This window comes from Oxyura jamaicensis, chromosome 18 (assembly GCF_011077185.1).
Source record: "Oxyura jamaicensis isolate SHBP4307 breed ruddy duck chromosome 18, BPBGC_Ojam_1.0, whole genome shotgun sequence".
Classification (NCBI taxonomy): Eukaryota; Metazoa; Chordata; class Aves; order Anseriformes; family Anatidae; genus Oxyura; species Oxyura jamaicensis.
Window position 1 is genome coordinate 11,887,122 of NC_048910.1, and position 17,278 is coordinate 11,904,399.

General features: G+C 63.2%; 1 protein-coding gene across 1 annotated transcript in view; it reads left to right on the forward strand.

The window, feature by feature from the left end:
* LOC118176014 (putative sodium-coupled neutral amino acid transporter 10) overlaps window positions 1-17,278 on the forward strand; it is a 35,534-nt gene that overhangs the window by 14,279 nt on the left and 3,977 nt on the right. Inside the window, exons 11-17 of the mRNA XM_035342725.1 lie at window positions 4,957-5,110; window positions 10,116-10,286; window positions 10,567-11,019; window positions 11,590-11,712; window positions 13,879-14,058; window positions 14,342-15,515; window positions 16,419-16,533. Of these exons, the coding sequence (XP_035198616.1) occupies window positions 4,957-5,110; window positions 10,116-10,286; window positions 10,567-11,019; window positions 11,590-11,712; window positions 13,879-14,058; window positions 14,342-15,515; window positions 16,419-16,533 (2,370 nt within the window). The remainder of the gene's footprint in view (window positions 1-4,956; window positions 5,111-10,115; window positions 10,287-10,566; window positions 11,020-11,589; window positions 11,713-13,878; window positions 14,059-14,341; window positions 15,516-16,418; window positions 16,534-17,278) is intronic.

Here is a 17,278-nt window from a genome sequence, read left to right on the forward strand (position 1 = left end):
CCTTCTGGAGGGCTTCAGGGTCCGTAGCCACAGAGTGGGAGATCCAGGCAGCCTGGAAAACCTTCCCGGGCCTTACGGCTCAACCTGCCCGGGCTGGGTAAAACAAACAAGGTTTCCCAGCGATGCGGTTCTTGCTGCTGGCCCTCAGCTTTCTGGTTTCAACCAAAATAATAATAAAAAGGAACACACACGGAGAGGTGTTGCTCCAGGAACTGATTTTGAAGAAATGGGGGTCGCTCCGAGGTTGTTAGGAGTTTTCTGCTTTTCCTCCCGCTCTGGTTTGAATCGGCCTCCTTGGGGACTGGAACAAAGTGGCTCTTTGGGCTTGATCTTTCTGGCTCTGCAAATAGCGTGCTTTTTATGGGCTTGAAATTAGCATGTTTTGTTTTTTTTTTTAACAATAACTTAATCCGCTGCCTTTTCGCAGGCCCCAGCTCCAGCACTACCAGTCACGACAGTGCTGGGCTGGGAATAAGGTTTCCAGCAAACTGCAGAGTCAGCAGGGGGAGAGCGGGACATTTTTGTGGGTCCTACAGAACTAATGGCTTTTTCTGTGTTTAATGACTTGTGGCTTTGCAAACGTCCGTGAAGTTTTTAAGCGGGGCGTATTTTTGTTTCTTTCCCCACGCTTTCTCTGACACGAGGATGTAGTCCAACTTTCCAGCCTTCACTCGGAATTCTGACACTTCGCTCCTAACTTCTTTGACTGAAACCCCGAGCAGGAGCCTGAATGCCAGCCTGGAGTTTTAGGGGAACAAAGAGCACTTTCAATAATTGCTTTCTGTTCCGGCCGAGCCAGAACGTTTCTCTGCAGAGCCTTGAAACTGCACTTAGGGTGTGCTGAGCTCTCAGACCGGCTGCCCAGAGGCAACTGTCAGGGGCTGAGCACCGGGGCGCTCGCAGTTTGTGACCTGAAATGCTGCTCCCGAGGCCGCGGGGGACGTTTGTCCCGCAGAAATCCCACAGAGGACTCAGGGCTTATCGCAAGCATCAGCCCCCGGGTTCCCCTGGCATTTCAAGGGGCTGGTAGCAAGCTGTCCAGCCTCCTCCCCAGTGATCCATGGCCTGTCAGGTTTGCATACTTGCTTTGACCGATGCTCCGAAGCGCTGCTGCGAGGGCACACCTGGCCTCAGAGCCGCGCGAGGCTGCTCAGCACCGCCCTGCCTCCTCTCCGGGAGCTGAGCGCGGGGCCCACCCTCTCCTCGTTCCCCCAGGTCTTCTGTGGAGACTCATTTATCCTTCCCCTGGAGCTCTGTCTCTGCTCTCCTCCTTCATTCCTGCTTCCTTTGATCAGGCGCTCCACTCCATCAAAATCCGCTCCTGGGAGGGGTGGCGGGCGGGGGGAGAAGGAGCCAGCCCTGGGCACGGCTGTCCCTCCCTGCCTAAACAACGCACGTTGTCCCCTCCTGCCTCCGTCGTGCTGAGCTCCCCCAAAGCAGCAGGCCTGCTCAGATCCAGCTCTGTTGCTTGCCTGAGTTACCCGGGCTCTCGCGGGGCTGCCTTTACGGGGCTGCCTCTGTTCCGTGCCGGTTTTGTTTCAGAGCTGGGAGGATGGAGCAAGCCTGGGCTATGGGCCGGGAGCTGCACCAAAAAGCAGCAGGGCAGCAGGGAGCAGAGGGCTCCAGGGGGAGGGATGGGGGCAGCCCCAGATGTTTGCCGGCCGGCAAAGAGCCTGGGCTTCTGCCAGCGAGTTTTTAATTAGAGTTGTTAATTGACACAGCCGCTGTTCGGGCTGGGCGCTGTGGTTGGCCTGGGGGCGGCACGCTGACTTTCCAAGACTCGCGTTAGAGCAACTCGAGGAGGTGGAAAGCTGACAGCCAGGCAGCAGGGCTGGGAACGGGCTGGGGAGGAGCGTCCCCTCCCTCGCAGTCAGCAGCAGGCGCCTTCCCTAAAGGTGCAGCTCCTTTCCTGCTGCCCCCCGGGGCCGGGCGAGGTTTGGCAGAGCCCTGCAGAAGGTCGTGCTGGGGTCTGCAGACAGCGCTGGGCCCCCCCGGCGGGAAGGTGCTGGCTTCTGCTGCTGACACAAGCGTGTCCCGGAGGCCCCTCCCTGAGAGCCCGGCACTGCTGTTGTCCTTCTTGGGGCAGAGGAGCCACCGTGAGGCTGCTCGGGGTCGGGAAGTGCGGGTGGGAAGGGTGCCCCGAGCCTCCCCTCGCTGTGGGCCCTCTGGGTCCGTGCAGCACCCCGAGCCCAGCACCCTGAGCACCTCCCGTGTAGGAGGGAGCCGGGGCTCTGCGTTCCTTGGTGCTTACGCTGCCCCTCGGTGCCCGGAGCAGCCCAGGGGACACAAACACACTTCTCCCTCCCCGCTGGTGGCTCAGGTGTGGTTAGAGGGTTCGGTCAGTGACACTGCTGGGGAAAGTTGGAGCCGTCTTCTGGGAGGAAGGACGGCCCAGGGAGAGCAACCAGCAGAGGAAACGGACGCGTAAACTTCCTCCTGTGAGCTCCCGGCCGGGCTCGGAGCGCTGCTCTCGGGGGACCCTTGCTGTGCTGACCGGCCCGTTCAGAGCTCTCTGCTGTCTGCAGGTCCCCTCCTCACACCTGGGGGTTGGATTCTTCCCATGGGACCAGCCACGGGCTCACAGCAGCCCTGCAGTGCTGCCTCCCCTTGCTCCCAGTTCTCTGCTCTGGCTGCTTTGGGTGGTTCCTGTGCTGTGTCCGGCTCCTGGGGCCCCCCCAAGCTTTGCACCCCTTGCCCTTGGTCCTCTGATTGCCAGAGGTTTCCCCTGGGGTCCCCCTGGGTACAAACGGCCTGGTTTTGAGTGCCACGAGCATCTCTGTGGACCTGGCCCAAGGCACGGACCTCCTCCTCCAGGTCCCGGGCTGCCCCCGGGGCGGCTGAGCACGGAGGCAGGCTGGAGGTGCGGGATGGCTGCAGCTCCCTGGGTAGCCCGGCCTGGCCTCCCCTAACGTGTGCGTACCCAGCGCCCCGGGAAGCTCTCAGCTGAACTCCAAACGTTAAACGGTCAGAGGGGGTTGAGCCCAAGGCATTTGAGCCCCTGGCTCCCCACTAAGATAAGAAACAACCCCCCCCCCCCCTTTGGAAAGGCTTGGTGTTTGCAGCCGTTTCCTACGGTTCCCTTTTCTCCCACATCGCTCCCGGTTCCTGCGGCACCAGAACAGATCCCCTTTGTGGAAATCGCTCTTCCTCTCCGCTGTTGTTTCTGGAAGGGGCCGGCGCAGCCACCGAACGCCTCGCTGCGGGCCGCGCCGGGGGAGGAAGCGGAGGAGCCCCGCGCCGAGGGCAGGGACCTGCTGACTGCGCGGCCCGGGGCAGGCTGGCAGGATGTCTGCTCTTTGTGCGGCCGCGCGGCGAGGCAGGCAGCAGCCTGCGCTTCTGTTTCCTTTCCAGAGTCTCTGAGATCTGCCCTCTGCTCCCTGACCGCGCTGCTGCTCCCTCGTCCAGAGCTGCTCCGTGTCCTACCGGCCCCTTCCTTCCGAAGGCGTCTCCGTGGCGGGGGGCTGCGGGTTCCCGGGGCCCTGACCCCACTCCTGGGCAGCGCAGCAACAAGGGGAGCAAAGCACCAGCCCCATCCTCCCCTCGGGGGTGTCCCTGCTTGGACTTTGCCTTTCAGTTCTGTCCCCCCCCTCTTTATTTTCCACCTCCTGCCTCCCTCCGGTAGCCCATGGCAGCTCCCGGTTGTGTTCACGGTCCCCAGCGGCTGCTGCGGGTTTTTTCTCCGGCCGAGCCGCGTCCTTTTGTTGTGCCGTTTGTGAATTGTGCTGCAGGATTCGGGTTCTGGGGGAGCAAGGCAGGGGATGGATCCCGCGGGACTCTCAGGATCCCCCGCAGCAGCAGGAGGGGGATTTACCAGCAGGACAGAGCAGGGGGGCGGGTACCGGGGGGGCAGGATTCCTTGGCACGCGGAGACTTTGACACAGCCCAGCGTGCCCGGCAAGTTGTGCTGGTCAGGCGCGGGGTGGAAAAAGCGGCGTCCTCGCCCCCGCGAGCCTGCGGCCAGCACGCACCCAGGGCTGGGCTGGGGACCCCGCAGCGGCCGCGAGGGGCAAATGAAAGCGGTGCCGCTCGCAGGTTTGCAGCCTTGTCTTGGAGTTTCCCTGCAGAAACGAGCCAGGTCCCCAGCACTCCAACAACAGGATTGACGTGGCTTTAAAAAAAAGCTGCGTGCGTGGAGCGTTGCTGCTTACCAAACACAACTTGCTGCGAACTCCCAGCGGGGCGGAGGCGTTTCGGTTCGCACACGATTTTTCCTGCTGCTCCCGTGGCCTGCTGGGCGCCTTGGTGGAAGGGATTTGTGGGGACACCCCCGGTGCTGGGGGGGTGGGAGCCGTTTCTGTGCTGGCCGAGTAGTTCGAGAACAGCGTTAGCTGTAGGGATTTCCTTGTCGGAGAAGTTCCGTGTCTCCTTTTCGGGCCAGAGGAATTCCTGGCGTCCTTCCCTGCGCGGGACCCAGGTTCTGCCTCGCTGCGTTTCCCCCGCCTGGTCCCAGCTTTGTGGGACTCGGCGATTTGCTCCTTATCAGCGTCCTCCTCGCCTTCACCTTATTCCTGGAGCATTAGCCGCCAGGGCTTGTGTGGGGAGGTCTAACCCCAAACCAGGACGCTTTTAGTGGTGTGCTGGGAGCCTTCCCAGCCCGGACGCAGGTTGGGCACCTCTGCTCTCAGCCGGGCCGCGTTTCGTGGTGCTCCAAAGCAGCTGCTGGAAGCAGCAGGCACCGAGCCCCTGCAGCTGGACTCCCGTCTGCTCCGTGCGTTTTTTGTTCCTGCGTCCTGTCCGCCTCCTCCTGGCACAGGAGTTGTCTTCCCCACAGCTTCCAGCCTCTGAAGCTCTCCCTTGGTGCCTCTGCGTCCAAGCACAGCTCACTCGCCTCTTACCCTTCTCTCCCGTGTTGGTGGCACCGAGCTCCCACCCGTCTGGGGACGCTTGGCACGAGAAACGCTGCGCGGAGCAGTCCCGTTTGTTCTGCTGAGCTAACCCAAGCTCTGATCCGTGCAGCTCATCCTGTGGATCGGCCTGGGCATGCTGGTCATCAGCACCTACACCACCTTGTCTGCGACCGAGGACGCCCCGGTGAAGACAGAAGCCGTGGGCTTGGAGCACCTGGAAAGAGAGGAGAGCAGAATGGAGCAGGGCCCTGTCAAAATCCCGGGTAAGTGTCTGCTCGAGTCGTGTCCCCAGCCCTGCTCCCAGCTCCACTTACTAAATTATCATTATTGTTTTGAAGTGGGGTGGGTCAGGGTGATCTCCAGGCAGACCTCGGCAGCATCCTGGAGATTTCTCCCAGGAGAGGCTGCGCCTCCTGGAAGCGCCTTGCAGGAGCCCCGCTGCTGCCCTTTGGGGTTGTTCTTTGGGGAAGGGGAGGGAGAGGAAGGGCAGGGTGCGGGGTGGGGACCCCGCTGGGGACAGGGCACGGATGTCCCCTCCCCACAGGGGCAGTGAGCCCGGGGACAGCTCAGCGGCGGCCCCCCGTGCGAGGGCTGAGTGGCCAAACAGGGCTGCTCCCAGCGCGTTGCCCCCGGTGCCAGCAGCCCCCATTCATCCTGCTCAGAGGTATGGAAATTTACGGGCGCTGCCTTCTTTTTTTGGTGGTGGTGAGGATATAAATTGGGGCTCGGTTTGAGCTCTGACAAAGCCTGTGATTATGCCATGGCTTTGTTTACCGCTCCACGTTATTTATTATTTGTTTACCGCGGCCGCTGATGGAATTACGGCCGCTCCCTCCCTGCCCCAGCTGCGGGCTCGCCTCGCAAGGCCATCGCTAGCAGGTGTCGCCTGACCCCGCGCTCCCCCTCGGCTGCGTCCTGTTCCTTTAGTTTGTTTTGCTTTGCTTCTCCTCGAGCTTTTTTGTTCTTCGGGGGCCTTGAAATATCCTCGCCGAGTCTGAGAGCGGAAGCGAGAGGAGGGCTGGCTCTCCTGGAGATTATCCATCCTCCCTCCTGCTTGTTGGCCGTGTTCCTGCCGAGCGGCTCCGAGTGTCTCCTCGACACCGGTGCTGCCGCCGATAACATTCACTGGGGGCCGAGCCAGCGGTGAGGTTTTTTTTCTGCCTTCACACTCACCACGCCGTGCGCCTTCCCAGGCGCCGGGGCGCCCACAAGCTCCGAGCAGAAGCTGCTCTCAATCCCTTAATCGTGCGCGCTCAGCGGGGCCGGGAGGGGTGGGGGGGATGCGATTGAATTCTTCCGTCTTGGTTAATTTGGGAGCGGGAATGGCCAAAGAACAGCTGCTCGTTGCGGGAGGAGCCGCTGACGACACGTGTGCTCGTGCCTGGGAAAATAAAAAAAAACGGCCCCTGAACGGCGGCGGCCGCTGGAGTTTTGCTGAATCTCTCCCCTGCTTCTTCTCCGCCTGAGCCGGGGCGGCAGCGCAGGAGGTTTGGCTCGGGGGCTGCCCTGCTGTACCCGCTGCGCACCCCTGGAGCTCATCAGCATCCTCACCGCGGGGTGCTCGCCTCTGTACCAAACGCCCCTTCCCGGGAGGGGTCCGTTTGGGGCGCCCTCGCTTCCTAAAGCTCCCCGGGCCAAGCCCCGGGGCTGGGCTCCCCGTGGAGGCTCAGCTTCGCCCCCGGGACGTCCCCACGGTGCTCAGCGGCGTGCGCTCGGCGTTTATGGGCCTCTTTGATGGTGCGCGGGGCAGAACTGTGCAGACTTTCATTAAAACCCTGCCCCGCGGGCCCGGGGATTATGAATATGAGAACATTGCCCTTTTATGTGAGCACGGACTGACCAGCGAGCTCCGAGCCGTGTTTTTCCTAACGACACCCAAGCGCCCGTTCCAGCCCCAGCCTGCGTTGCTTGAGGTTTGCTGTCAGCAGCTCCTCGGGAAAGGTATAAAACCCCTTTCAGAACCCTTCGGCTGCTCCACGCCACGCACACGTACGTTAAAAGGTTGCTAAGCTGCCTGTGAAAGCTCACGAAGGCAATTATCCATTAAAAAAAAAAAAAAAAAGAAAAGAAAAAAGCTAATTAGGCAATTCCTCTCCGTATTTGAAAGCACCCCAGAGGGTCTCACGGGGCGGATTAAGATTTTGTAATATTTTTCAGCTCCTTACTCGCTGGTTGCTGCTTCCTTTCCCTTCCCCGGCGTTGTGCAATCCCGGCTAACAAAGACCTGATTCACGCCGTTAGGCGAGAGCGCCCGCTCCCCGCCGCCGCGGGAAGCCCTCGTGCCGTGGCCGTGCTCCGCGGGGTCCCCCGGGCGCAGGTGGCACCGGGGTCCCCGTCCGGCTGCTCCGTGGGCACGAAGCCTGGGGCAGGCGTTAACCCCAGAATGAGACCCCCTGGGCTCCGTGGGTTATTTTCTGTTCATGAAGGGCCGCATCCCGTGCCGGAGCAGCCCCGGCCGTGTGCGAGCCGTGGGCTCTGCACGGTTCCCGATCGCCGCAGGAACAGCTCGGCGCCGCCGCGGCTCTCCCCGGCGCTTCGTGCGGGCGAGCTTTTCATAGCGGCCGTGACACAGAAAAGGAACCGGCAGCCTCGTGGCCTTTGGGTTCGTTCTTACCGCTGGGGCGCCGGGAGACGACTGTGCGCTGATTTCAGGGATGCCATTCGATAACCTTGTGAAATCGGGAACCGTTGCGGCCGCCTGGGGGGGAGCTCCCGGAGGCGCCGCTCGGGCGGGGGGGGGGGCTCTCTCTGTGTCCCGGGGGGGTGCGTGGGGCAGCCTGGCCTTCCCTGTGGGCTCGGGGGGGTTTGGGGGATCTGGTGTGCCCCCATCCCTTCCCCTCGCTTTCTGTAAGGGGGTTCCCATCCCATAATGGGGTCACAAAACGGGGTCGCTCCGTTGCGGTGGGCTCACGTGGTTGAAGCTTGGCCTCGATGCGTGGCCGCAGGATTGGGCGCGGGCAGCGCCGCGGTGGACAGAGCGAGGCGAGAACCCCGTGGGGACGGATGTAACGCCTCCCCGGGACCGCTGCTGCTGCCCGAACCGGGAGCCGAGGGGGAAGGGAAGCTTTTAGGTCGCTAATCGTGAAATTTTATTGCAGCCCCGCGAGGCTGCTGGCAAACCACAACACAGAGGCGCGCACACGCACGCACAGATCAGCTGCGGAAAGCCTCGGCTCCCCCCGCCGCCCCCTGTAACGGCGAGCGGAGCCCCAGGAGCGGCGAGCCCTCGGCGGGGCGAGCGCCGGGGTTTTGTTGTTGTAAGCCAAGAAGCTTTTACAGCCTCTCAGCCCCTGCCTGTAAAGTCCAGCGCCGCTCATAAAACATTAAGAGGCGCGGCATTACTGTAACGCGCTCCGAAGGGACCTGGAGGGCGACGAGACAGTTGGAGTGATTATTACACATCCCGAGCAAAAATGGGCTCTGCAAACCGCACACGGCCCCTTCTAGGTTTCCATGCGGCGCGAGAGGTCGTTAATTCACGCCCCGATGATGAACTTAATTTTGCTTCCCGCTGAGCAAACGACGGCTTAGAGGCGACTTGGGCTTATTACGGCGTGGAGACGTTTTTTGTTGTTTTCGGCGCTGTTTTGGTTTTCGCCTCTTCTCGCATTGTTTTCCAGGCCCGTGATTTACGGCCGGCGCGCCTCGCGGCCACGGGGCCTCCCCGGCAGCGCTTGCACCGTCACCTGCCGCAGCGCCACGGGGCTCGCTCCGGCCCCAGCTCCTCCGTTTGCGTGGAAAACTTCCTCTCCTGATTTTATTTTCCCCTGCCCCCCCCCCCCCTTGGCCACCCTCCCCCTTCGTGGCTGCCTCTGCCCCTGACTCCGGCGCCGTGAGGGCAGCTCTGCGCCGCAGCGCACTGGCGGCAGACGCGAGGCGATTTCCCCGCTCTCCCCGCTCCGTGAACCAGCTAACGACAACTTCCCCCCCCTCGGGTACGTCGCACCGTGCTGGGAACGTCCCCTCCCGGCCCCGCTTCCCAGGGCCCCCGGCCAGCAGCGGGCACCGCTCCCCGCGGTCGGTTTATTCCTGAAAGGATGAGCGTTCCGCCCTGCCTTGCTGAGCTCTGGGCAGTCCCACAACGGAGAGGGAGAGACCCCTGAGCACCGGGCTGGGCTTTCTCCGAAAACCCCAGGCCTTTTTTTTTTCCCCTCCCACCAGCAGCGCGGAGGCGCTGACCACCAGCCGGCGCGCGGCCCTTCGCGCCTGGGGGCCGAGCTCGGGGCCAAGGAGCCCGGGGTGCTCCTGGCACGGCTCCCTCTGGGCCACGATTTGTTCTTTTTTTTTCTTTTCCCAACTTGGGTAAGGCCCACGCAGCTGAAGCTGTGGCAATCTCCTCTTTCCCATGAGTTCATCTCGTAATAAATCGCACCAGCCCTGCCGAGGGGGAGGAGAAAATTGAAAGATGTTTATAGAATTAATTCCCCAAAGGAAATCACAAGGGGGGGGGGCGGGAGGGCAAACGGGGGGGGAGAGTTGGGAATTTTTTCTTACAGAAAACATTTTTTTTTTTTTCTGTTTGTTGGCTGGAAAAACAAAAAGGGCCGCACAACTTCAGGGCTGGGAAACAATTACGTTTCCTCCTCTGCTGCTCCTGTAGGGGAGAGCGAGCCCCGTGCTCGCACAGCACAGGTCTTGGGGGCCCGCTCGGACCCCAGGGGCTCCCACGGGGCTGCTCCGACCTGGGCCCCGTGTCCCAGGAGCCCCCCAGCCCTTCGGGGAGGGATGACGAGAGCCCCACGTCCCTCGGGACCGCGTCCTGACGGCTGCCCGGTTGCGCTCCTGGCAGCGTGCCGCCTTCCCCGGGGTCGCGCAGCTCCTCGCGTCGTCGGGAGGGCTGCGGGAACGCTCTTGCAAAAAAAAGAAAAGGGGGGAAAAAAAACGAATAAAAATAATAAAAAAGGCACTGAGCTGCTCTGCGGTGCGGGTGGGCGCTGGGGGCTCCCGATGGGTCCCCCCCCGGGGGCTCCCTGTGCTCGCGTGCCCCGCGGCGGGCAGCCGGGCGGATGCTACCATCTGGCGGCACGGGCTCGCAGCGGCAGCGGCTCCGCGCTCGTGGCTTCATCAGAGCGGCTGCTGGGAGAGCAAACGGCGAGCAGAACAAAGCCCCCGGGCCCTCGGGGCAGAACAAAGCCCCCGGCCCCTCCGGAGAGCAATAGCTGCAGGCTGGTGCTGGCGAGAGGGGGGTGCAGCGGGCACGGCTCAGCTCGCCGCGGGCTTGGCGGTGCGGCCGCGCGTGACCTGGCGCGATTCGCCGTCCGTTCACAGAGCAGAACCCCGCGGTGGAGGAGGCGGAGGATGGCCGCGAGAAACCCAAGCTGCTGGACGAGAAGGAAGAGATGGAGCAGCCGCAGATCAAGGTGCCCATGGAGGTACCCAAGAGGGACGAGGAGAGGGGGAAGCTGGAGGAGAAGGTGCAGCTTGACCGGCCCGACCAAGGTAAGGAGGAATTTGGGGAAAGGGCATCTGCTCTGGGGCTGGGAGGCGTGTTAGGGCGCTTTGGTCAGGTAAAGGTCCTGATCTCAGCGGGCTGCCTCGTGGGCTGAAGGTGATTTAGTGTTCGGCGCTCTTGGGGCTCGTCGGGAGCGCAGCCTCTCGGTGAGGAAGCAGAAGGGCAGCAGGTACCGGGCACGGCTGCGCGTGCTGGGATCCCGCTGGCTGTTATTTTCTCCCCTCGGTACCGAGCCCCCCCCCTAACCCTGCCCGCCGTCTGCCCTAGGGATCGCCCTGCCCGTGGGGGAAGCGCACCGCCACGAGCCGCCCGTGCCGCGCGACGAGGTGCTGGTGGACACGGGGCGGGAGCGGGAGGAGTCCGACGAGAACAAGCTCGGGGGAGCCAAAGGCAACGCGCTGCAGGAGCCGGCCGAGCCGAATCCCCAGGAAGAGGCGCTGGGCCCGAAACAAGGGAAGGAAGCGATCGCTGAGAACCCACCGCGGGGAGGGACGGACGAGCCAGCGATGAACCCGAAGCCCGTCCTGGAGGTGAAGGTGCAGCAGGGTGCCAGGCCGCCATACAAGGAGCAGCAGCCAGACGAACAAGTGCCGGGCGCCAAGGCACAGGCTGCCCTGCCGGGCGGTGAGAGGAAGGCTGAGGCTGGGGAGAAAGCCAAGCTGCAGCCTCCCGGGAGAGCGGAGGAGGCCGCAAAGGCTGCAGAGAAGGAAGCCGAGCCCGGTAAGCTCCCGCTGCGGTGGCTCTGAGCAGATTCCTCTCGTCCTGTAACCTGCCCCCGGTGATGGGGTGACGCCGTTACTCCCAGCTGCGTCCCAGCGTTTCCTTTCCATCGCACGAGATCAGCCTGTGAGCGGGCACGGCCCCTCCAGCAGCTGCTGGGGAAAAAGGGAGGAATCTGGTGGCTTTGACAGCTACTGCGATATCTGTCAAACAGTCGTTTGCTAGCCCGCTAAATGTCAGGTGCCGTGCTGTTCCCGTGCGTCTCCGAACTCACTGGGGACACGGAGCTGGGAGATCTTGACAGGTAACACATTGCTAAGTGCCCGTCTAAAAGCTGCTCGGAACCCTTCTTGCATTTTAATTGGCCGAGGTAGTTAGCGCTGGCTCACTGCCACCACTCTCTGCGATGGTTAATTTATTTATTTTTTTATTACTTCCCTTGCAGCCGTCGGGTTGAATATAAACGGCGCCGCTCGGGCAGGCAGGGCCGGCACGGCGCGGAGTCGGGTGCAGAGAACGTTTTCTGGAGCCCCCTCGCTGAGCGCCGGGGCCTGTTCTGCTCTCCCGCAGGTGAGAAGCCGGAGCTGCCCCTCCCGGACCGAGCGGCCCCGGCCCAGCCCCAGCAGCCGGAGCCGAGGGAGAGCAGGAACGCGGAGGAGAAGCAACCCGAGAACGCGGAGAGCAAGCTGGAGGGTGAGTGCTCGGCCCCGGGACCTGGGAGCTGGGCTGTGAGCACCGGATTCCTCTGCGGGAGGGACGTGCCGGTCCTGGCTCTCGGGAGCGCATAGCTTTGGGCCGTCGTCACCTCGGTGCCTGTCTGCAGCGGGCTAACGCCTCTGGCGGAGGCTGGCACGCTCCCGGAGAGGTCCTTGGCAAGGCGAGGCCGGCTCCGGGACGTGAGTCACTGGAGGCCAGCCCCGGCTTCCTGCTCGAGTGCCAGCAGCGCTGACTCAACCGCAGCGCGGCCAGCCTGGAACCGTTCGGATTCTGCAAATCACGGGGCCCGGCGGGAGGTGCGTGGGCATCGCCCTGGGGCCGTTGGCACGGGGGGACCTGGGCACAGCCGGGGAGTGGGGAACCCGGCCTGCCCCGTCCTCGGGGTGCTGCTGCTGCTCCTGCCTGGCTGGCACGCTGCCGTGACCCCCGACTCGTGGTGCCGTGGGGGTTTGGAGCCAGGGTGGCTCACGGCACCGTCCCTGGGCGGTGCAGTTCCCTTCGTGTGCTGCCCTGGTGCTCTGCTCCGGACCCGATGGGGCGTCCGTGGGCATTGCAGCCGGCAGGCTCTGCTCGTGGGGCACCTGCTGCCCTCCTCCTCGTTTGGCGGCCACGTCCTGCTTTGCTAATTAATTTATTGCCTTTGCGCTTTGCAATGGAGCTGAAAAAGCTGAGCGTAAAAAGCTCGTAGCAGGTACGGGCTGCGAGGACTCCGCACGTTTCAAGAAGGTTTAAGGGGTCTGAGTCTGCGTGGGGGACGTGCCGGGGAGCCCTCCCACGAGGACGTCACCAGAAGGTGCCTTGGGCTTGTTCTGCTCCTCGCTCAGAGCTGAGCTTCCTACGGGGAGGCCGAGAGGCTGCGTAGGGGGGGAAGGCTCCGGCCACGGCTGCTCCCTGCAAGCAGCTGCCTTGGGGCTGCTCCTCGGGGCCGTGAACCCGCCTGCTTCCACTGGGGAGTTGTTGAGGATGTTTTCTACGAAGAGAGCCTTTCAAATCCAGCCCGAGTTCAAAGGAGGAGCAGGGAGTCGGCGCAGCCTGGTGCGTGGAAGGCGTGTGTCACACGCACACACTCACACGTTTGCGAAGCTCTCGGTGAGAAATTCTTCGATTTGGCTGAAACCTTCGCTGCCTGCCCGGCCCAAACGTTCCCATGCTGAGCCAGGAGCCGCGGGCCTGGAAAACAAGCTGGAGAAGTGCCTTCTGCTTTCACTGTTTACTCCGAGCAAAGTGCGAAAAATAAACAGATCTCGAGAAGTGACAATTGCTCTCCCAAAGGCCCGGATTCCCCCTCAGCACCCAGCTTTCTGCAGCGGAGTGAGAGGGGAATTCCAGAGGCTCTTGGCTAACAGCTCTGTGACGGGGACTGGAAATACTCCTCTGGTTATCAGCGGGACGGGGGAGGCAGCGTGTGCTGGGAGGGGATTAACGGTGCAGCATCCCCTTTTAATTTCATTGGAATTTGACAGGAGATTAATTTTGACATGATTTCCTTCGGGGCACGATGGTCTGGAGACACCTCGAGCTGCTGGTGTGGGAGGCGAGTGACGGCGGCCCCTTCCCTCGGCTGGGGTACTTCCAACTCTTCCGTCCGGGAGGAGAGAAGGCAGCACCGTGTCCGTGCAGCCCCGGGGCTCGTGCTTTGTGCATGACGTGGGGCTTGCAGCAAGTGAATCAGCCTGAGTCACTTCTGCTTGGCCCGAAACGTCCCCGTCCGCTCTGCGCAGCCCCGGGAGCCACGTGCGGGCACGCGCAGCCCCTCGACGGCCTCCATTCGCTTTCTGTGCCCCGTCCTGGCTCAGCTCTGCGGGGACGCAGCCTTTGCAGCGCGCTCGAGAAGCCTGATGGCGAGCTGCGTGCTGCAGCGCGGGGTCCCTGAGGCGCCCTCGGCTGCTGCCAGCCCGCTCCCCTCCCAGCTCAGGCCAAGCAGACTCCGTTCATGCACAGACACCCCCCAAGCCCGCTCCTCTGTGCCCCTGCTCCCCTGCAGCTGGGGGGACTCCTGCCGAGCCGGCAGCGTTTGCAGAGCAGGACTTCCCTGCCGAGGAAAGCCACCGCAGCCCCTCGAGCGCTCAGAGGTGGTCAGCGAGGATTTGGGGTCGTGGATTATTTCTTTTTTTTTTATTTTTCCTTTTTTTTTTTTCCTAGATGCTGGGCAGGCGAAACTGCTCGATCACGCTGTGCTGCTGCAGGTGATCAAAGAACAGCAAGTGCAGCAGAAGCAGCTACTTGACCAGCAGGCCAAGCTGCTGGCTGTGATCGAGGAGCAGCACAAGGAGATCCACCAGCAAAGGCAGGAGGAGGGAGGAGAGGAGAAGCCAAAGCAAGGTAAGGAGAACACGGAGGAGCGTGAGCAGCGGTCACTGCTCAGAGCAGCTCTGAAATCAGGCCGGGAGAGATCCGAGGCCCTTTGGCACGCAGCAGAATCCTCCGAGGCGGGGAGCCCCTGCGCTGCTGTGCGGGGTTAATTGTGACATGATTTCCTCTCCACGTCTCTCCTTGTTTTCTTGGTGATCTCTCCCCGTCCCCTCGTGCACAGTGTGGTGGCAGGAGAAGGGAACCCGTCGCTTGCTGTAAGGAAAAGGTTTCATTGTCAGTTTTTCCTCCGCAGCAGAAACGCAGCAGGAGCCCGCCGCGCCTCTGTCCAAGAGCAAGGAGGAAGAGAGCCCAGGAGCTAAGCAAGAAGCTGCTGCGAAGGCACCGGGGAAGGAGCCCCCCGAGCCCCCCGTGCCGGGGCTGGGCAGGCAGCCTGCGGAGTCAGCCGAGCAGCGCAGGGGCACGGCAGGAAAGCTGGAAGAGGCTGGGCACAGGCGCGAGGTTCCTGGGGTTCCTCCCAAGGAGAGGAAGGTGCTGCGACAGGAGGACGATGGAGCCGTGCAAAACGCCGCGGAGAAATGGGATCCCCTCCGCGGGGATGCCCAAGGTGCCAGAAACCACCTGGAAAAGAAGCCCTTGGCGGAGGATTTAGGAGGTCACGAAGCCAAAGCTGGAAGAGACGTCCACGAGAAGAATTCCCTGAAAGCCGTGGAGGCGGCCACAGCTCCCATCCAAAGGGAACAGCTGGGGGCTGCCAAAGTTCAGAGAGCAGCAGGAAGGAGCCTGGAAAGAGACTCGGGAGCGGACCTGAAAGCCAAGGCTCTGAGTCAGGTGGAGCCCAAAGACCTGGCAGTTGCGCTGGGCTCCTCGAGCAAACTGAACGTGGCAGGGAGTGAGCAGCACCGACGGGAGCAGCAGCGAGCTGCAGACAGCGAGGGGGCCGAGGGGGCCGGCAGGCAGCAGCAGGCCTCGCAGGGGCACGTGGCTGGCAGAGGGCAAGGGAAGGAGGAAGATCCTGGGGAGGATGCGGCGGACGTGGCCCAGGACCCTCAGGGAAGCCTCCGGAGCAAGCAGAGGCGCGCGGAAGGGAAGCTCGGGAACGATGCCGAGAAGAAACCGAGCCCTGAGAACGCCGCCGCCGAGAAGCCCGAGCGAGGAGCAGCCACCCGCGGGGACCGCCGGCAGGACCACGACCTCAAACCCAACCGGGACCTCAAGCTGCAGGCGGACCTCGACCTGCGCCGCCGGAGACGGGACCTGCTGCCCCCCGAGGAGGAGGAGCAGGAGGAGGAGGAAGAGGAGGCGGCGCAGGGGGCGGGGGTCCTCATCGGCCTGAACCCCCTCCCCGACGTGAAAGTGAACGACCTCCGCAGCGCGCTGGAGACGCGCCTGAGCCAGGTGGCCGAGGGGGCGCAGCAAGTGGTGCGCAGCCGGCAGCTCAGGCAGCTGGCGGGGGCGGACGGCGGCGCGTGAGCGGGGCGAGCTCGGGGGTGGCCGCGGGGCTCTGCGGGGAAGGCTCGAGGCGGGCGGCGGCGGCTCTGAGCCCGCAGCGCGTTGCGGGACCCCCGGGGCCCTGCTCGGGTGCTCTGCGGGGGTGCCACCGCTCTGCGTGCGCCCCGGGCGGCTGCGGGGATGGCGGCCGAGGAAGGACGGCGCCCAAAGGCTGCCCGCTGCTGCCTTGCGGGGGCTGCCACCGAGCCGGGCTCCCTGCCCGGGCGGCTCTCGAGGGCCCTTTTCACATCTCGTTCCTGTCACATCGCCTTCTCCCCCCGGCTCGCAGCTCCCCTTTCAGAACCGAGGGGCTCGTCCCCGAGGTTCCCCTGCCTGGAAAGGATTCCCCGGGGTGCTGGGTCCCCTGCCCGGCCCCCAGCCCGCTCTGGGGCTGCGGGAGGAGATCTCTGCCTCGGGGAGGTTTCCTTCGGGAGCAGCACCAGGCCAGGCTGCCTCGAGGACAGGCTTAGCCAAGCGTTTGGTGTCCGTCCTGCAATGGGAGCTGCCAGCCCCGCGTGTTTGGGAGGTGGCTGTGGTTTAGGAACCCGGTTCGGTAGAAACGCTGCCTTAAACGGGCACAACGGCTGCTGTTGTGCTGCCTCCAGTCCCAGGGATTCAGCTGGTCGGCCACGCACTAGCAATAACGAGCTTGGCTCTCCTCCCTCCGGATGCTCGCGCTCTCAGCTCTTCTCAAGCTTCTCCTGTCCAAAGTGCATTACAAAGCTCAACCCGGGGACCGCAGACTGCCCCCCCCCTTGATTTTTCTGCAAGAATGACTAATTTAGGAGCAAAAAAAAAAGGGCAGACTGGGGGGCTTGGCTCAAGCATACCTACCTCTTCTCTGACTCGATGGAGCTGTTTGTTTTGTGTGTTCCTCCCAGCCCGCTCTGTGCCGTGTTTTGCACCCCTACACGTCAGTTCTGTGCCCCTGCGTTTTACGAGCAAGGAAAGGAAGAGCTGCTCGCGGAGCCCGGGCTCGTTCCAGGCTCCCAGACGGTGATTCACCCCATTGTTGTTTATTTTTACATCCTGACTCGCGAATGTAAGGAATAAAATCCCAAAGCTCTCGCTAGAACGGCTGAAGCTTTCCCAGCCCGGAGCCTTCAGACCTCATCACTGTGCTGGTTTTTATACCCGGATCTCCAAGTGTCTTTGCTCATCGAGCCTCGTTCGGTTCATGCCCGGCGGGACCTGGCGGAGCCGGGGACGGGTCCTCAGCCACATGGAACCATCGCGGCGGTCAGACCGCCACGTGCCTGGGCGCGCGCCCGTTGCTCGAAGGAAATCCTCAACCCCTGCTTGAAAGGGGACTCAGCCCCGCTTCTCCACCAGGACCCCCCCCCCGCGGCCCCCCCCCCCCCGCGTCTCGGTTGTGCCATTCGTAGCCTTAAACCCTCGGGGCTTCATCGTGCGAGCGAGCTTCTCCATCGCGCTGCCTGAAAGCGCAAACCCCGCGGGGGGGAGCCCCGCGCTGCCAGCCTTTGGCAGGGCTGGGGCAGGCGGCGCCTCCCTGAGCACGACCCCGCAAGCGTGGGGACGGGTTTGTGCTTTGTGTCCCCCCCCCCCCCGCAGCACCAAGGAGCCTTTCTACAGCCAAAAGGAGCTGGAGGGGGAACTCCTCGCACCCCGCGGAGCGCCAGCACCATCCTGAGCACCCCGCAGCAGGGAGAGGACAGGCTCCTGCCCTTCCTGCAGCGCTGACGGGGACTCGTTGGCATTTCTGGGGACTTGTTGGCATTTC